Genomic DNA, 20,868 nt, shown 5'->3' with positions numbered 1-20,868 from the left:
AACCTTTTACCAAAAATATAGCAAAATGTAACAGTAAAGAAATAGAAGCCCCATCTTAAATGTATGGAAAAATTAAGCAGACGAGGTGAGCAAGTGTATTGTGTCAACGCTCTGTTGCTTCAACTTCTCCTACAGATCAGGGCAATTAAGTTTAGATTTAATTGGACTAATTCACGTGTAAAGATCAGCCAAATCGTTTATCCCTCTTAACCCATACCAGTTGGAAGAATCCGCATGGAACTTCTTATTTTGGTTGTGCAGTATATCTCAAGTACTTCTTGCCAGAAGGCAGTTCTTTGGTGAACACTCCACAAGCGAACAATTTACTAGCTTCTGCCTCAGGGACATTTGGTGGCACCATAACTCTGTCACCAGGCTAGAGAGGAAAATGATCGTTTTAGGCAAAAGCAGTATCAAAATAACTTAAGGGACAAAAAAAAAAAAAAAAGTCTGCCATTACCTTCCAGTCCACGGGAGTTGCAACGTTGTGTGTTGCCGTCAACTGAAGGGAATCCACAACCCTTAAAATTTCATCAAAATTCCTTCCAGTGGTGGCTGGGTACAGGATAGAGAGCTTCATTTTCTTATCAGGCCCAATTATAAATACCTATTGCAATAATGAAAGTCCTTTTTAAAAAGCCAGTTATGCAAAATAAGAAATGAACGTAATAAAGGGCATTAATTATACACACACCCAGCATATAGTTCAGCACTATATTAAAAAAGCGAAGTCAACCTATATACCGTTGCCATAGACATTCAGAATTCTTCCGAGTTGAATTGTGGACGTGCTTGCTTTTGAAATCAAACACAGCTACTTGAACCCGATTCGTGATGTAAAACATTTATACTAAAAGGCGTTCAGTCATAAGATTGCTTTGGCCTTGACGGCTCTGTTAAGGCAAGTTTAGTAGCGTTGTAAATTCTATTTTGAACTGCGTGACTGTCAGCAATAAAAATGTGCACTTGTTACAAGTTATGTATAAAGATCATCTGACAAAGAAACCATCTACACAAAACAAACAAACAAACGACAAAGTAATTGCAGGCATAGTTATCTATGCTGCTCTGATACTTACACACCGGGCAGTTACCGGCATCCCTTCATTGTCCTTCTCATCTGGATCCAGCATACCCAACTTCACAGCCAGATCCCGTTTGGGATCCGCAATAATAGGAAAGGGCAGAGTCTCCGTGGGTTCGTCGCAATTATAAGAATTTATGTCCTACGGGAAAGATGAAAGGTTTCTTTACATATAATAGCCAGTGTTAACATTTATCCTGATCCCTCCCCAATATCTTCATTCCTTAACCTTCAAACCCCCTGTTCTCAGTTATATAGCTCACCGGACGTGGTTATGTATCCCACTCAATATTCTTCTCCTAATCATTCTTACTTTCCCAGCCTAGCACAAGGTTTCATAGCCGTCTTTGGACACTGAACTTCATTTTGTGAAACATACTGGAGGATTGGGATATATGCGGCCCTGCTATGGGTTTGATTTTGGCATTCTTCATTGCTAGAGATGTGGCCAGTGTAAAAAGACATAACGTGTATACTGGTATCTACATACAGAATCCTACCCCAGGTATTTACCTTGCTCCAGCCAAGATGGTCTGGCACAGAGTCTATGGACAATGCAATCATTCGCACATTGCGTTTCTTGAACTCCGGTGCCATTTTTACCGCGCGTCCCAGTTCTGTGGTGCAGACAGGGGTATAATCTCGGGGATGAGAGAAAAGGACACCCCACCTTCAAACAAAAATAGCGCGACATTAAGCTATACTTTTCTTGATGAAAAATAAAACAACAAATAAAACATACATACGGTACGGGCCATATAAAATACCGAGAACAAGGTTTCCAATTGAGAACGCGCTCTAATTATAAAAGTTATTGCATTATGCTAAAAATACAGACTTCTACAACACTTTAATGCATTTTCAAAATAAAAATACAATTACGGGGTACACAGTTTTATGATAAAATATAAGCGAATCTTGTATTCTAGCCAATACAACCAGGCACAGACCACAAAATAAAGCCATCCAATAGTATTGCCACAATAAATCAAAATTTACAATTAGAGCCTAAAATGAACGTGCAAGGCAGATGCCAACAAAAAAATGAAGGGGGTAGCTGTCGGCATGCCAAGGGCTCCTAGTGCCCAACATGAACAGGTTTGCTCTGTACTTTGCTTTGACCCGATCCGCTCCACGCTTTGAGCCCAATGCCTTCACTGAGGAGGGGGTGAGGTTGGTGCCACTTGGAGGCAATCAGGGATTTTGCAGCGGAGGACACATTTACGAAGAGGGATCTTCTGTAGGGCAAAAGAGATAGGGAGGCAGGGGGTTCTCTGTAATGATGGATAGAGCATTCCCACCGAACATGCAAGCTGGTACATAGAGTTCTGGACCGAAAATTTTTATTAAATGGGGCTTTATACCAATGCGTCAGGACCTTATCTTAGACCTCCTAATATTAGGGAGTAGGCATAAACATTTTTTCCTCCTCGGCTTAGGAGAAGGACTAGTGATTTCCCTCGCTTAAAAATATGCATTTCTAGAGAAGTGAAACTCAATGGGGCCCCCCCTTTCTCTAAAGAGCTGGGCATCTGTTCCTGTGGAGCCTTGACCCAGAAACTAGTAGTTAATATGTGACCATTTAACCTGGAAACATTTTAGCCATTTTGCAAATAGAGGAGCTGTCATAAAGGTCTGCGCAATGCAGGGCACAAACCCCAACCATGGACTGGAGGAACGCCGGGACAATATTGTATATATACACACACACCATCATTATTAGCACGATTACCTTTTATTTATATACAGCGATGAATTTACACAGCGCTTATTACAGTAAATACATCCAGGGTACGACAAACTGACAGACTAAGAACGTAGATGGGCCATCAAAGTCTATGTTTCTGTAGGGTTAATAAACTGATTCCTATAGACTGTAAGCTTCTGAGCAGCACCCTCTTTCCCCAGTTGTCTGCTGTAGTTTTGTCATACACTTTGAAGGCATTTACTATAAGAAGTGCTGCATAAAAATTGCGATGCCGTGTAAGTAAAAGATAATAAGAAATGTAGTGAGGATGAAAGCTGGAGCTCACACAGCTCTCCTTTACGTTTACACCACACATGGAGTCCCGTATATCCGCCGATGGTTTCCCCACATGAAACCAATCGCTTACGCAATTTCCACAGACGTTAAGTTGAAAATAAAATAAAAAAAACTACGCTAAGGAAGCTCATAGCAGAAAGGCAGCACACGTGGCCTTCATTGTGAGACATTTCTAACAATTACGGATCTTGGTATCTCATGGGGGAAAAGTATTTTCCCCCTGGGCATAGAATACAGGGCTGTATACAGTAACAGATTAGTATTTCTTATTCTTTGCCAATAAAACACCCTTTATCGCCAGACCTGGAGGCAGCCATTGTTGTTTGGCATGTGCCCTTCCCTGCTCAAACATCACACTGAGCTGATTCTTTATGGCAATACTATTAAAGTCCCGCCCTCCATAAACTTTCATTAGGCAGACCGTCCATCCTGGAATTAGGACTGAGCCATTCTATTGTTTACACAACAACAGTATGAGTCAGGGATCTAGAAAACACTATGCAAAAAAAAAATATATATATATTTACACACACATGTACATATATAAAAACAAAAAGAGCTGCCCTGGCACTTTAAGGCCGGCCACCGCCTAATGACATCCATCCAGCGGTAGTCAGGCCGCAGAAAACTTTCGAAAAAAACATTTTTAATCAGATATTAGCAGTAACAAAAAGGGGAAAAAAAAAAAGTTTAAAAACACAAGATCTGTTAAAATAAAAATCTAACTTATATTTTACACAATGCCAGAGCTGGTAACAGAATTAATGACTTTTAATAAGGCAGCATTCAGTAATGAGACTTCTCAGGACTGCACTAAAGGAGGAAGAGGACAAGGACCAACTACAAATGTCCAAGCAACATGGCTGCTGTACACCCCTTTGGCACAGTAATAGTTAATATGCGATTCTGGTTAAAAAAAAAAAAAAAAAATGCTTTGTAAATAAAATAAAAAAAAAAAAAAGGAAAGCTGTAAATGGTTGCTAATGACACGAGCAGGTGATCCACGACCAAGCGCGACAGGCCACGCAGCGATACGTGACAGGCTCCCCCGGTATATACTCACGAATCGCCCAGGAAGTCGTGGAAGTTGATTTTGCCGATGGTCGTATCGGCCTCGAAATTCGGGAACACCTCACCGAGCAGAATCCCGGGCATGGCGGCGGCGGAGCGGGGCTGTGGAACGTGAAGCTGCAGATCAAGTTAAAGGGAGACGATAAGAGGGCGGGGCATAGATAATGAAACGTATTGCTAGAAGTGGGCGTGGCTTTCCGCTGGCTGCTGCCTGGGAGTGATCGGATTGAGCAAGCGAATTTCACGTCCGTCACGTCAGTGTTTTCTTCCGTGACGAGCTATCAAAACTGTTTGTGGTATTAAAGGGCACAGAGTAAAAATGCGTCACTGGCAAAATCCGCACAATCATGCCGTATGAATCACGCTCCGACATCCCTTCATCATACAGCGGATCGCTTCATTCACTATGCTTGCTGTCATTTAGCCGCCGATACACCAGTGCGCGGCTACCTACTGCTCAATGCATGGTAACCTGCGGCTACATCAGACTACCGGCCCCTCTCACTGATCCCCGGAGATAGTGGCACACACGAGCCCTGCACCCGGAAATAGCGCCGAGTGTGCAGACGGTGACAGCCCAGAGTATCTCCGAGGTGACACCGCAGAGAGCTCTTCCGCATCTCTAACTCTGACAGCGGGTTAAACACCACAGGGAGGGACGGCCGAGGATTGTGCTGTCAGCGAATTTCTATTCATTATGAAGGGCCAACACAACACTGGCAGGCTCCATTTAGCCTACCCTGAATTATGCATAATTTAAGGGGTGAAGAGACTTTTAGGGAAATCTCACTGATTTAGGGACTGCCTGACCATCACACCTTTATGAGCTTGTTGGATGTTTCATTTCAAAACCATAGACATTAATATGAAGTAGGTCCTGCTTTGCAGCTATAACAGCTTCCACTCTTCCGGGAAGGTTTTCCACAAGATGTTGGAGTGTTTCTGTGCGGATTTTTGCCCATTTATCCAGAGTATTTGTGAGGTTGGGCATTGATGTTGTACGAGAAAGCCTTACTCACAATCTCTATTACAGTCAATCCCAAATGTGTTCAATGGGGTTGAGGTCAGGGCTCTCTGCGGCCGGTCAAGTTCCTCCACACCAAACTCATCCAACCATGTCTTTATAGACCTTGCTTTGTGCGCTGGGGCACGGTCACGCTGGAATAGAAAGGGCCTTCCGGTAGGGTCCTAAGGGATGTGCCGTGCCAGGTGGGCCTTTGGGCTGGCCAAGCAGATGTCTATGCGGCCCAACGGCAGCCTGACACTTCCCGCTGTGCAGCTCGCACATTGTGCGGGGAAACTCTCTTTTCCCGCCCAGGTTCCTGCTCCCTCAGAGTATTATTGAAAACACTCCGACTTTTATACACATAATAATCTTGATAAGAAGCTGATCCTAATAGCAAACAATGCCTTGCCCACTATAGGCCACTATAGCCAGCAATATCCGCACAAGCCAAAGTCACGGATTTTAAGGTGTTCCTGGAGGAGAGGCAGCAATCCTGGGATATGGAGCCGGTGACTATCTGATGCACTAGAATCATGTCAGAAGCTACATTAGACTGTTGGGAAGTAGGGGACATGTAAACAGGTAAAATACTGCCTCAGTAAAAATAAGAAACCTTGGCATGTAGTTATTATTGTTGTTATGTAATTTATATAGCGCCAATATATGCCGCAGGACGTGACATGAGCGCATCACATAACAAAATGTTAAAAGGGTCCTGCTTAAACAAGCATTGTGTTATGTTTATGTAGCTTCATCTGTTTATGGCAAAGAAGATAAAACTGATGAAACTGTCAACAAGTGGTTATGTGAAAATTTAAAAAAATAGCTTTTATTAAAAAAAATGTAAATATAAATAGCAAAATAAAAAGTAGAAATGAACTAAGTGAGCTTCACATATATAGATCTGACGAAGCCATCCATGTTCCAGCAAAATGCACGTCAGGTCTTTTTTCCTCACGTTTTAATCATCTATTTTTGTCTCCCGTTCCAGTAAATAACACAACTTTTTCTAACTCCCTTTTCCTGCTGACCAGAAGGGTGTCATTTGGTTTATGGGGCTGTGTGTAATTTGTTAATGAAGTTGAGCACTTGTCACCTTGAATTTAAGTACGAGTGTTAGGAATCTAAATATGCGATGTTCAGAATCTCATTTGAGATTTAAGCAGCCAAACCATGGAAAAACCATCAGGCCACAGAAGAGCAAGGCAACTGCAGCTTCTACCTCAGGTGCTCTGTTTTTGAAGAACGCATATTAAAGTGCTCACAGGTTGCATTAATATGCGTTCTTCTTTAGTGGGCCTGCAGAGGCAGTAAACATTTCCTTCAAGTTTTTGTTCTCAAAGGGGTTTTTAAACTTAAACACGTATTTCTAACTTCATTCTCTCCTATGTGATGCTGTGGTCAGCACACAAGTTCCTATATTGGACATGTTAATCACGTACAATTTTATAATGCACAGTGGCAACTAAACTCAAAAACAAGAGACACAGGGAAAGTTTTGCTCCACGTTCATCCGTGTTTAGTAAAGCTAACTGTGGTAAGGTTTCACTCGCTCTTGGATGCATGCGGGGCATAATTATTTCTGTGAACCCCTTTCTCACGTTGAAATCTTCCATACATTTTACATTTTTTTGGTCTTCTTTTTTGAGACCTTTTACCTGTGGCCAATTTGTGTCAGTTTACTGTCTGGGAAAAATACATTGTGTTGAGTGTATTTGTTGAGAATGCTAATATTTACTTGTTACAAACTAGCTGAACTTATTCCCACAGTTGCAGTCATCTCATGATATACTGCGTATGTTATTTCTGGTTATTATGCATTTATTCCAAGATCACAAGAATAACATTTAGTACATCTTAAAGGGGCAGTCATCAGTTGAGTTGTCGAGAGCTTCACATTTTCAGAGATGATGTGGAATGTTGGAGATGGCAACACATAAGCTGTACAGTCACCCATTTTTGTGTCGTGATTTCACCCTACTTGTTTTTGACCATGCTCCACTCTTATTTCCCCCATTCCTGATTTCTTCTATTTTTACTTTTTTTGTCACGCAGATAGTTAATCAAACCTATATCACCAATGTGAAAATGTGATTGCCCCCTAAACCTCATAACTGGGTTGTGCCACCCAGTTTACATAATGACACACCTCAAAGACTTTGGAATATTAGAGGAGATAATTAAACAATGGACAATGTACAATTGTAGGTGAAGTAACTGAAACGTACGAAGAAAACCCCAGCTGTAAAATGAAATTCTGGACTAGAGCCAACTGAGAGAAATTGCAAAATGTGTGAGTAAAACAAGACAGGGAAGAGAGAAAGGAAGGAAGTAGCAAATATTAAAGCTTTAGTTTCACAATAACAGTCTTGCATTGATGCAGGTGCTGAAGACACAACATCATTTCAAGTTTAATTGGAATTATGACATAAACGTATCCTTTTATGGAACTTCTTAGGTGCATATGCTATTCCGCTTTAAAGGCAATGTAAAATCTGTTATGTATCAATTTATTCTTTTTTTCATGTCTCACTGACCATTCCAAATCAGAAGACACATCTTTGCTTATAGCATTCATACTAGGCCTGTATATTTAAAAGGGAACATTTTTACACTCGTGAATATTAAAATATCATAATGTGAATCTGAAAATGTATACCTGTACCCTGTTTATATAAAAGGAGCTCCAGACATGCTGAGTGAATAAGCAAGTTATTTTTATTTAACCTATTTTTATTACCAGATATTTTAACGATTTCTTACATTTTTCAATTAAAGAAAAAAAAGGTGTCATCACCCGCAAAAATTCGTTTTTTAATTATTGATTAGTATATGTTTTATTATTTTACCTAATACATTGTAGAGTATGATTAACATACATAGAAAGTCATTTGATTGGCACATATTTTAATTCCATATCATAGTTTATGTTACTTTGTAATGAATACAAGATGAGGAGTGTAACTTTCTGCTACTTTAACAAGATTCCGTTCATATTCCCATATTTCACTTTTTGAGCTCTGCAAACTGCAGATATGGCTTTCCAGATGGAAGGGGTTCAATTTCCACTTTGTCGACGAACAATTTGTCAGCCTTTTCTGGAGGGAAGCCTTCAGGGACCACAACTCTGTCCCCAGGCTGGGAATAAAGATACCATATGATAGTGAAAAACAATCCCTTACTTGTAGATGTTGGATATTTTTGGTAAATATTATTGAAGTAATGCTTTACCAGGAGTAACTTTACTCAGTAACCATTTGGTTTCATTATAACTTGTCACTGTGATTCTTTTAACATTATTTCTTTTTTCCTCTCCTCCTTTCAACCTCCTGCGTTTTCTCACTTCTCACAGAAAAAAACATTTCTGGCATTTCACATTCGTAATCAGGTGCAATCATATATGTTTTCTTAATAACTATTTTTTTATATTATTAAATATATATATTAAACACATATTTAATAACATATATTAAACATATATATGATAGATTTTAAGTAGCTTAAGTTAGGGCTCGACAAATCCCAGGCGCCAGGACGCCATGGCGACAGAGAATTTTGTCCTGTCGCCTAGGTTTTGTCAGCCTCTTACATCCAGAAAAAATTGTGGATGTAAGAGGCTGACTCACCACATGGGGGCGCTGCTGCTGCTGTCTGCCCAGGAGTCTGGGCAGACAGCACAGCCACTCAGAGGCCGCCCCCGGGCTTGAGATCACTCCCACAGAGTGATCTTGTAGGCTGAAAACGCGGTTGCTGCAAAACGGTCGCGGCATTTAGGGGTTAATTCCCGTTTTGTACGGGGCTCTGCTGCTGGTGGTCTGCCTGGAAGCCCAGGCAGAGCAGCAACAGCAAAAACGAGCCCCCACAAGCTCTTGGATGATTCCTGTAGGCATGGAAGCCTACAGCAGTCATCAGAGACTCCCCCCTGCAATGGGTGATCTATAGACCAGTAATTGCGTCCCAGCTGCCAGAGGCCGCTTCAGGGACAGGGGAGAGGGTTCTTTGGTCTCCACATGAGTGTGGACACCAGCCCCAACACCCCCCTGCTGCCTGATCGCTCCATGAGAGCAACAGTGCAGCGTTGACCCCTTCAATGCCACAATTGTGTATGACACATTCGTGGCATTGCAGGGGTTAACATTTGTCCCCACAAGCTTGTGGGGACTAAATATCAGTCAATGCTGTGCTCCAATGGAACATCAGCATCGAAACGGTTAAAAAAAAAAAATTTAATAAAAAAAAAAAAACCCAGCACTGACCTGAAAGTCCAGGGTGCTTCCAGGTCAAACGCTGTGAGTTTAGTAAGTGGGGTGATGATGATCAGATCACTCCTGACCAACTGTTAGTTTAAAAAAATCCTGGCTCCTAACTTTTTTACCTGGCGCCTAGATTCACAACAAATTTGTCAAGCCCTGGCTTAAGTACAATAACACATAGCTCACTCAAAATGAATGGTTGCTTTTCCTAAGTGTCATAACTGTATATTCTTATGCTCTCCAAGTTACGTGTGAACCAGAGAGCTAGAAAACCTTGAGGCATATCATATTCTTTATGAATTTCTATGTTATATGGCAGCACACACCCCTAACTGTAGCTGTAACCTTTTATCTTGATATGTGGAATTATATTAGTCAACGAAATGCATTTTAATGCAGTCATAATGGGATGGACAGACAATCTAAGATCTGTCTTGTTACCTGCCAGTTTGCCTCCGTTGAAACACCATACTTGTCTGTGATTTGGAGAGAGTCCACGGCCCGTAGGACCTCAGAGAAATTCCTTCCCGTAGTAGTTGGATAAATAAAAGACAGCTTGAGTTTTTTGTCAGGGCCAACGACAAATAACTACAGGATAAAAAGTACATCAATAAATACTGTACTGTGATATGGATACAAATTAATAACGTTATTGGGGCAATATAATGGAATTCTTAAGATCAATTGTAGTAGTAACTCATTCTCTGAATTACTCTTGTAGTCTTGTTGAAGGAATGTTAAGAGGGCTTGTAAAGGATGTGTGACGTTAGAACTTCACACAGGCAATCTGGAGATACAGGCAGGCAGTTGGAGATACAGTGGGAGCATTTTTATGAGGAAAAATATGGATGCCTAACCTTTACACTGACAGACCTGCTGCACATCCTCTAAAGATCTGCCATTAGGTCTGTCTTTTCTGAAGGCAGAGGTAAAATGGGGAAAGAGGAGGTCTAGCGTTTCTGGACATCGCTGCCACCGTCCTCATAGCTTTAACATGTGTTCTCTGAGCAAAGGTGCTCCTCATACTTTATTGGGACTGGGCATAGATTTTATAGCCACGGGCAGGGTAATTTACATATACTGGAAACAGGAAAGGAATAACATAAAACATGTAACACAATAGCATGGGATATTGCAGACAGCATTGGCACCAGAAAAATCTCCTCACACATTCAACAATGGCGAAAATGAAGGGATTAGGGAGGTTACACTAGACAGTGTAGACTAGACAGTGAATACACATAGAAATCTGAATACACATATAAATGGAACCTACAAAATATTACAAATTAATCCCAGCATAAGGTTCATAAGCATACAGGTGCGTCTGATTTGAGTTAGTTCATTACTTGTAGGTAGGTTGTTAAAATGGTTGCTCTGCAGCCCCTGCAATGCTAAGATCCCCAGGTTTAAACGTGGACTTTAGGTCTGTTGCTCCACATGTGGCCTTTTGTGATATTGGACTATCACTGAGGACCTCGAAATGTATTTATCACTAGGCATACAAGAGATTTTATGAACATATAACTGGCAAATTGCCAACTTATGTTTACCTGATATACAATATAGCTATACAAAATCACTTCAAAACAAGTAACACGTTTCACAAGCCATTTTAAATCCTAAATAAGTGAAGACATTTTGAAAGTTGCCCTTCAACAAAATTTGCATTACTGATTTCTGCTGACAAATGTTTTTTTCCATTATGACTGCTCCCAATGGATGGATTAGGTTCACTCATCCTTCAAAACCAGACTCAAAAAGGCAGGGGCTTGAACCTACACCAACTCATCCAGCCTTAGCTAATTTTAATTATTTCCGTATTTGAGTAACATGCATGAACTTTGGTCACCTTGCTCTTGCTGAATAGGTCTCTAAGCTTGCCAGGTGAATGGGATCAAAAGAGTTTTTCTTAACACTTTTCCTAAATTATTATGATTAAACAAATACTTAATTGGTTCATGGCTAAATTATTAAGTCAAAAGGTAGGCAATCATCTATTTTACAAAGGGTTATTTAGTTTAACATCTTCTTGTGAGTGTCATGGGACAGAAGGATTCTGGTTATTAAGCCTAATACACAACAGTAGCTGTCGCTCTACTTAGCACAACTCATTCTTGGCTATAGAACAGGGACTTACATGACGAGCTGTGATTGGCAACCCAGTCTTTTTTTTAGCTGCCGGCTGAACCATGCCCAAAAGTACTGCAATAGTCCGATCCGAATCCGCAATTATAGGGAAGGGCAAAGGAGCTTCTGGATCATAACCACCAAATGTATTGATATCCTGCATAAGAAAATAATAGCAAAAAGTCACTTTCCATGAATGCCATCATTAACATAGACTAGTTCACTATGCAAAAGCTAGACCTAGTGAATCCATGTAGAGAAAAACCCACAAGAACAAGATGTAATGTAAGCAGAAAAAAAAGAGCATCATGTGTCCATTCAGTGGCTTTATTCCCAGATAATGCCATGACATAACATGGGAAGCTCAAAAACAGACATTGCAAACACTGAAAATGTCCTGTTATCACTGACTATTTAATAAAACATGATCCATGCTCTTGGGCTTGCACGGGCTTCTAGTGCCGTTGAAATACAATGTTGATTACATCTTTAATGTCTTGATTTTTCACTTGATTATTAATTACTTACTGCAACATAGAATATGTCAATCACTATAAACTACGATATAAAGAAAGATGTAGTGTATGGAAAGGTAATCCTTCAGTGCACAGACAGTTTGCCTATTACTGAAGGAAAAGATTAGGAGGCCACCATAAAGTGGCCTAACTTGAAATTAAAATGTAAAAAGTTTATGTGGGTCACTAGCCCACTGTAAGAGTGTTTATATTTTCTTTTGTCAAAATGTTTTTGAGTAAATGTAATCCTATAAACAATATTACTATTGTACTAATATTATTGTTATTGTACTAACTATTATACTAATGAAGGACCTTTGGGTCAAAAAAATATTTCATACATATTATCCTTTGTAAAAGATCACTGTATTAACACTTGTACCTCAATATACTATGGCAATTAAATAAAAACTGTTGCTATTAAAACAAATTGTTTGAACCTTGATCCATTTGAGGTGATTCTCTGTGGTGTCCAGAGAGATGGCAACAGGTTTTATGTTCCTCTTTTCAAATTCCGGCATCAGCTTCACCATTAGGGCAAGTTCCGTGGTACATATAGGTGTAAAGTCTCCAGGATGTGAGAAAAGGATACCCCAACTAGGAAAAATAATTTTGTGTCTACTTTTACTATAATGATTCACGTCAAGAACTACAGCAGAATGTAACCGTTAGTGATTGCAGCGAGAAAGTAATTATTATTAGTTTCTTTACTTTGTTTTTATAATGTAGTAATACAATTGGTGTAAATTGGCCACAAAATGCAACATTTTGCATATGTGATAGGCATATCACTGCTTTGTTCACTTCATAGTTTCATAGGCTTTCTATCAAAGGAGAACTTAAATCAGATTTGTCATGTTTCCCAGTTCTTCAACTTAGATACTTATTTGCAAACTGTAGTGTGTTTTTAAGCAATTTGTATCTATAAACCCTTATCTGTATATAATGGGAAGGGTATCTAACTAAGAAATCCTGTATAATTATTCCTTCCCTTCTTATCTTTGTCTTGTTGTTAAGTTGATTACCATTTTTTGGTTGATTATAAGACGACCTTGATTATAAGACGACTGCCTGATCTTAATGAAGGAAAAAAAAGAAAAGGCCTGAATATTACATGACACTATTAGAAAGAAATCAAAACCACTATTTTTTGCCACTAACTCAAATGCACACTTATACTCTGCCACTCACTCATACACACATTTATATAATTAAAGGGTGTGCAGGAGGGGAGTAAAGGGCTGTGTTTTGAGACCTTTTTGCTTAACCCCTTAAGGGCCAGGCTGTTTTTTTACTTTTTGTACCTGTCACAACCCTGGGTTAATAAGTGCCATTTTAATAATCAGTGGTTGTGATTTCTATATATGTGTGATTGTTGTTTGTGCCTTTGTCCTCCCTCATGTGCCGCCCCTCTCCATGTTAACCCTTCGTATCACACGAACCATTGACCACACCAGCCTTTTCACGCTATTAACCCACAGTGTGTCAGTAAGAAAGTATTTTAACAACTCAGTGTTCAACTGAAGAGTCTTTTATTACATGTGATTACTATGATTGATTTTCACAGTGATCACCAGGCTTGTGCATTCCGATTTGTATGGATTAATACACAAATAAATTTTACCTAAATATGGCAATTTTGTTAATTTGTTTGAATGTCCAAAAACAAGGAGGGACCCCCAATGAAACAAAAAAACTAAAGCAGAGATCTCCAAATTGACATTTCAAATGCTTTCATTGCTCACACACTGTCCCTCACTTTGACTTTCTCACTTTTCTTGTTCTTCTTTCTTTGTCAGCTTCTCCCCAGTATTGATTTGTTACCTAGGAACTACCGCAAAGGGTGAAGCCTCCGCATACAGCCTCTCCCCATTGGAGAAGAGGCTGTCCCCGGGGTGTGTGCTGTGGCTCCACCCTTTGCACCTCTCTTTCTCTGCAAATCAGTCTGCAATAGCCTGTCCTCTTGAAATACTTCCGCAAAAGGGTAGAGCCACAGTGTGCACCATGGGGACGGCCTCTCCCCTATTCCTCCAATCGGGAGAGATGGTGTGCACAAAGACTCCGCCCTTTTGCAAAAGTACCTGGATAACAGAAACGGTTGAAGAAAGAAGGAAGAGAACAAGAAGAAAGTGAATTAGACTGTGAGAGAGTGAATGAGAGTGTGAAAGAGAGCATGAGTGACAAGCCGTAGGCTTAGTTGTGCCGCGGATCTGAGTTCTGAATAAAAGACGACCTAGATTATAGGACAAGGTTGTTTTTTTCAGATGATTTTTTTCTGAAAAACCTTGTCTTATAATTGAGCTAATACGCTATTTTGTGATTGAATCAAGCAGTCTTTTTAAAGATGAGGAGAAGGGAGAGACTTTCAGGTCCATTTTCTTTAGCAATCTAAATTTACTTTGCAACATTAAAAAAACATACATTTTACTAGGTATATCTTCACTTATTCATACAGTTATTATATTTGGTAAATTAACTTCAACTAATAATAAATTATTTATATAATAATAAATATAAACATTTACTGGAAAACAGATCAATACAAAATTAGTTATGCTAAAAGAAGGGGTGATTCCACTTTAATATATATATATATATGCCAAAGAGATGAACACTATTATAGTACAATGATGGATACCATTACTTACGAAGTTCCAAGGTAAGCATGAAAAGAGATATCACCGCTTGTGGTTTCTGCATTAAAGTCAGGAAAAGTATCATCAAGCAATATGCAACTCATCTTGAAGACTCCTATGACTTTCACGCATATAAGATGTTGTTAAAAGTGATTGCAAGCACAGGTTAGCAGCAGTTTATATTAAATACTAGGTGCCAAGGGTGGAGTTATCACTGGATTGGAATTGGATCATGTCATGCCACAGGCATTGATGTGGATTTCACAACAATATTTATTATATTGTTATTTAATATTCATATTTAATAAATATATATAGTTTAACCTCTCATCATGAAGTAACCTATTTATTAAGTAACAGCAAACAAGATATACAATTGAACAATCTCTATGTGGGTCATGTTAAAAAATCTATCCTGTACACTACATCATTTTTTAAATTTTTCCTCTATGGCAACATAATAAAAGTCCAACAGAATCCTTTGCTTATTTTGAGTAGCAACTAAGTATCAACCAAATGTTATTTGCAAATTAAAGTGAGCTCATCTCCTCTTTAAAAATTTATATTACAGGACAACATTCACATTAGTGCTGCTATCCATAAAGAAGACATTAAGATGTCACAGAAAAATATCTTTTTGTTTCCTTTAAAAAAAAATAGAAATTTTGGGAAAATGTAAATAACTTATCTTTAGCGATCTAAATTTACTTTGCAACATTAAAAACATACAATACATTTACTCATTAATATATTATGTTTGGTTTTTGGCAGTTTCCTATAGAGGTACAAATGATAATTGAACATTGAAGAAAGCAACCACATTGTGTTAAAGCAAATATCTTTCTTGCATATCCTGAGCACTTTCCTCCACAGTGTCAAGCAGACAAAAATATATATGGAGGGCCCTCCCAGCTTAACTTCACCTACCACACATACAGAAATATATATATTTATATAAATATATATAAATATATATATGCTGTTTATTTATATTAAACTGGCTTCAAACATGTGTCTAGTTCCCCTTGATATGAGCTGAAGCTCATACAAGACAAAAACAACCTTTCAACCTTTGAAGATGTAAAGATGTTACAACCTACATTGGTGGTAATATAATGTATATAATACATAATATAATGAATATATATATATATATATATATATATATATATATATATATATACAGGATTTTGCTGAGGTTCGGGAGAGTTTATTTACTTTCAGTAGGTTTCATAACAGGAACTGGAAATTTCCGGCCCAGTCTGGGGCTTTTATCTCTGTTGTATTGTTTCCATCCCTGACATTGCATTGACATTAGATCTACCCAGATATGTCCTGTCATGTAAATATATGAATGAATGAATGAATGAATGAGTCCAATACTGACATTCTCACCACTTGGTCAACTTGGTCCAAGAAAGGGCACTTTGACCAGGCTTTGCATTAGGCCTATCGGTTTTCTTGCTATGCCATGCCAGAATATGATGTCAGTTCCTAGCACGCAGCCTCAGTGGGAAAAAACAAAAAATAAAGGAAGGGGACTGCTTGACGAACCTCTGCCATGCTGTGACCCAGTGTTAAACTGGAATTAGAGTCATATAAGTAACATATAATCAAAAGCATTTGGCAGTCCAATTTTATAATTACATTAAAGGGTGTTAAAAGAACACCCATTCCATGAATATATTCATCAAGGGAGGGTTAGTATTTCTGGTCCTCTGACAAAATAATAAATGCTAATGATAACACAGAGTTATCTCCTTACCTGTCTATAGTATGCAGGTTAAAGGCATACTCTTTGAAACTGCTGAAAGAGTGGGGTTTCACTTATTAATCACTTTCTTATTTAATAAGTGCCTATCAAAAAATACATGACATAACTGTTCCTTTAAACCCATTTTGAATAAATCAGTACAGGGCCTCTCAAAAGCTTTTATTAAATTGAGTCAGCAGATATCTAGCTGCTAAACTTTATACCACTAAAGGCTGGAATGCGAGAGGCTCAGAAATGTAAGTGATTTGGAAAGAAAAGGTTGATTTCATTTATGAAAAGGGTAGGTTGGCAGTACAAGGGGCAGATACTCAGAAAGCCTTCCTCAAAATGTGTGGCTACCTTGGTGTCTATGGGACAGACAGATGGGCAAGAGCTGATGAAGTGCTTTAGAGTTGGTGGCTCTTGGTCTCTCTGGGGAGGAGGACTTTTTTCCTATTTTGTTGCATTACAACCTGGAATAAAAATGGATTTTTATTTGGATTTCATGTAATAGACATAAAATAGTCCAAAATGGTGAAGTGAAATGAAGAAAATAACTTCAAAAAAGTGTAAAAAATTAAAAAGTGGTGCTAGCATATGTATTCACCCCCTTTTCTTGTTTGTTTCACAGTACAAAATATGTTGCATCTTCAAAGTGGTAGGCAGCAAATCCATTTTAATTTCAGGTTGTAATGCAACAAAATAGGAAAAGTGCCAAGAGGGTGCCAAGGCACTGTAAAGCTTGGTTAAAAGTTGGTCATGCAACAGGACAAAGATCCCAAACACACCAACAAATCTACAACAGAATGGCTGAATAAAAAATAATGAAGGTGTTGCAATGGCCCAGTCAAAGTCCAGACCTCAACCTGATTGAAATGCTGTGGCGGGACGTTAAGAGAGCTGTGTATAAACAAATGCCTGCAAACCTCAATAAACTGAAGCAACATTTTAAAGAAGATCCCTTTGCTACTATGATTCGTACAGAAATCTGTTTTCGTACAGAAAATCATTCTTTCAAGTTATTGCTGCTAAAGGTGTTTCTACAAGCTATTGCATCATGGTGTACTTAGTTTTTCACATATGTATTCCCCATTTTGGCTTTATTTTTGTTGAATACATCTTGACACAGTGTAATATGTCATGTGTTGTTCTTTATCTGAGGTTGTATTTACCTAATTTTAAGACCCGTTAAGGAACAGTTGATTTTTATTATGTCCTGATATCTAAAACCATAGAATTCAAAGAGGGTGTACTGTCTTTTTTTATATGACTGTATATATATACTTATTCTGTAATTAATTGTCATTATGGCAGGTGTTTACACAAGTTGTGCAACACAGTTATCAATTAGGGCATCTCTGAATTTTAATAGATGATTTAATGACATCAACTGGTTATTCTTTTCTTTGAGTCTTCCATACTGTGCCAGCATTAGCAGTGCCAAGTAACAGAATGAAGCAATACTGCATTGTGCTGATGTTCACACAGTCTGAACTACATAATTCATGAAGCTGGCAACTGCACTTCCATTACTCAGAGGTATGCATGGGCGTAGGAACCCCTAAAAATCTGGGGGGGACAGCATTTTCCCCATCAGATCCCCACTTTCTCCCCATCTCTCACACTATCTACCCCCTCCCTTCTCACACTATCTACCCTCTCCCTACCCCCCTTCTCACTAGTTACCCTCTCTTCTCACTAGCTACCCTCCCTTCTCACTTGTTACCCTCTCCCTACCCTCCCTTCTCACTAGCTAGCCTCTCCCTATCGCCCAGGGGCGTAACTAGACGCCTCAGGGCCCGGGTGCTTCACACTAGCTACCCTCTCCCTACCGCCCCCTTCACACTAGCTACACTCTCCCTACCCCCCCCCCTTCTCACCAGCTACCCTCTACCTACCCCCCCTTCTCACTGTCTACCTCAGGGGTGTCCAAGATTTTTCTGCAGTGGGCCACATCATCAGAATTGTATACGTGCGCGGGCCGCACTCATTTTTCACTGTGAGAAAATATGGCCTTTAATAAAATATGGAGATTAAAATAAAGTAAATGACACAAAACCTTTACTTTTCCTCTCACTGATTTCTGGGCCTAGAAAGTTTTGTGACTACAAATTCAGGACTCAGGATAATTAAAAATGAAATCGTTCTATTTATTCTAGGGATGCACCAAAATGTAAATTCTGGACCAAAACGTTCACGGTTCACTTAGCCAAAACCGAAAATGACCCCCCACCTTTAAAAATAATAATAATAAAAACTCACATTTTTTGTCGGTAACACACCACAATTGGACAAAAAAAATATCAATATGACTTGGCATTATAGGAGTGCTAACAGCAATCACACTCCTATCATACCCAGGCAGACAGCCAGTACAGCCAGTGGCTGTAAGTGATGTTCAGACCCCATATTGCTGGCAGCATCAATACACAAGGGGGGCAGCTAGGTAGGTTTCAGCATGTACTGGCTGACTTGGCATGATAGGAGTGTGATTGCTAACAGCAATCACAGTCCCATCATGCCTAGGTTCCAGCACTTACACATCCATGCTATCACACACTCATTCATTCATTTACAGATTCATTTCCTCAATCACGCATACTGATTCAAACACCCTCCCCACCCCCTTACTTGCACTGCAGCTCCTCGATGCCGCTCACACACTTCAGCAGGGGGCGCGGCCTCCCTCTGCGTTCTCTGGTACTGCACAGAGGAAGCAGGATGTGATGTGATGTCACGTGAACTCTGCTGACTTCCGCTTCCTCTGTGCAGTACAGAAGACCCTCCCATAGGTAAGTAGCAGGGCTCGAGGTGCGGACCGCTTAAGATTGGTTGCCCTGGCTGCCGATCTTACGCGGGCCGCACCTCAAGGTCTTGCGGGCCGCATTTGCGGCGTTTCTATTGGGGGGGTTCCTACAGCCCTGGGGGGATTTCCTCATTATCGGTTCCCCCGCATGAGTTACTGGGGGGGATCTTTCCCCCCCCACCCCCCCCCGGTTCCTACGCCCATGGAGGTATGGACAGTGTGAGTCACTGACCTATTTAACAGACGTAGGAGGGCACTTTATTTAATAACTGTTATATTTTTTTTTCCACATTAATATTTTCAGATGAATGTTTTACATTCAAAATATTTTCTGAAATGAGTTTTAAAGAGTAATGAAACTTAGTACGCAAGAGATAATTTAATCAAACTTGCAGCCAAAACCCTTTGCAAGTTTCAAGAAGTTTTTCGAATGACCAAAAATAACGTTTTTGAGTACCGTGTTTTTTCGAGTCGTCTATTGACTGAGATTTACATAGTGATTTTTATTAAATCTTTATACCCTCCATTGCAGAATTTTGTTTTTGGATATATGTATTGTTTCTTTCTTTTTGTTTGTGTAAGCATTGTTTCTGTATTTTTATTTGCATTTATGATCAAATTATTTTTATTATTATTTTATTTAAAAGTAAGCTCTGCCCAATGTTTTCTTAGTACTTGACCAAATTAGACTAAAAAAGAAGCACCGTACGCTGACACATAAACTCACAATAACATCATATGCCGAACTTACACACACATACACTCATACTAACACTGTGCACAACATAGCGTAACACACACACACATGCTACCATAATCGCACACATTAACACCTTATATAAACACACATGTATGCTAACACTATATACTCATGCACAAGCATACACCGACACACTCTCTAACACTAGATGTTACTAGATGTAAACACACATACTAATGCCATACAGTGCCACATACAAAACCATACACTTAAACGCCCACACTATCCAACAACATACACTAACACACATACCCACTAACTCTAGTATACATACTTACACATATAAACACACACTGCTTCCTCTCTTCTCCTACACACACATACTAACCTACTTACACACACACACAAACTTACATACGTACTTACACACACAGTAACATACTAACATACATCAACATATTCTTACACACACTAACATACTTACACACAAACACACAGTAACAAACATGCTTATAAATACTAACACACACGATAATGCACTTACATACACAGTAGCATACTGACATATACGCACATACTAACATACACATGCTAACGTACCTACACACAGTATCAAACTTACACACCTATAGTAACATACTTATACACACTAACATATTCACACAAATATACTAATGACTTACACTCATTGTATAAGGCCTGAGGAAGACTGGCCTGCATCGCCGGCCTAGGCGAATGTCTGGAGGGTTGGGGGACGTCCCTGGTGGCGGCCCTGTACATAGCTGTAGAATTGGTTAAATACACACAGACAATATATTTGTTTTATATATAATAATATATGTTAGAATTTAAGTAAGTACTTACTTTGCT

At 39.3% G+C, this 20,868-nt stretch overlaps 2 protein-coding genes across 2 annotated transcripts; both read right to left on the bottom strand.

Annotated features, from left to right (window-relative positions):
* Positions 1-244: 244 nt before the first annotated feature.
* On the bottom strand, positions 245-4,283 carry LOC149283343 (peroxiredoxin-6-like). Its single transcript, XM_089497733.1, has 5 exons — positions 4,192-4,283; positions 1,598-1,754; positions 1,080-1,226; positions 461-607; positions 245-376 (listed from the first exon to the last, which is right to left on the bottom strand). Exons 1-5 carry the CDS (start codon positions 4,281-4,283, stop codon positions 245-247), a joined length of 675 nt encoding a protein of 224 aa, XP_089353859.1.
* A 3,928-nt stretch (positions 4,284-8,211) lies between these two features.
* Positions 8,212-14,843, bottom strand: LOC149283342 (peroxiredoxin-6-like). Its single transcript, XM_089497718.1, has 5 exons — positions 14,752-14,843; positions 12,544-12,700; positions 11,599-11,745; positions 9,900-10,046; positions 8,212-8,343 (listed from the first exon to the last, which is right to left on the bottom strand). The coding sequence occupies exons 1-5, from the start codon at positions 14,841-14,843 to the stop codon at positions 8,212-8,214; spliced, it is 675 nt and encodes a 224-aa protein (XP_089353844.1).
* Positions 14,844-20,868: the final 6,025 nt, after the last annotated feature.

The sequence above is a fragment of the Sceloporus occidentalis genome, unplaced genomic scaffold (assembly GCF_023333645.1).
Source record: "Sceloporus occidentalis isolate IW3139 unplaced genomic scaffold, rSceOcc1.0.p SCAF_106, whole genome shotgun sequence".
Lineage (NCBI taxonomy): Eukaryota > Metazoa > Chordata > Lepidosauria > Squamata > Phrynosomatidae > Sceloporus > Sceloporus occidentalis.
The sequence above is the reverse complement of the archived record's forward strand: the minus strand, read 5'-3'. Positions and strand labels throughout refer to the sequence as shown.

What these genes read in the sequence shown, in the direction of transcription:
- LOC149283343 (XM_089497733.1), bottom strand. Translation starts at nt 4,283, where the DNA reads ATGCCCGGGATTCTGCTCGGTGAGGTGTTCCCGAATTTCGAGGCCGAT. An exon ending in CACGACTTCCTGGGCGATTC is followed by an intron (nt 1,755 to 4,191) that starts GTGAGTATATAC and finishes TTTTGTTTGAAG; the next exon opens with GTGGGGTGTCCTTTTCTCTC. An exon ending in TGCCGGTAACTGCCCGGTGT is followed by an intron (nt 608 to 1,079) that starts GTAAGTATCAGA and finishes TTATTGCAATAG; the next exon opens with GTATTTATAATTGGGCCTGA.
- LOC149283342 (XM_089497718.1), bottom strand. Translation starts at nt 14,843, where the DNA reads ATGAGTTGCATATTGCTTGATGATACTTTTCCTGACTTTAATGCAGAA. An exon ending in CATGCTTACCTTGGAACTTC is followed by an intron (nt 12,701 to 14,751) that starts GTAAGTAATGGT and finishes TATTTTTCCTAG; the next exon opens with TTGGGGTATCCTTTTCTCAC. An exon ending in CAACGGAGGCAAACTGGCAG is followed by an intron (nt 8,344 to 9,899) that starts GTAACAAGACAG and finishes CTTTATTCCCAG; the next exon opens with CCTGGGGACAGAGTTGTGGT.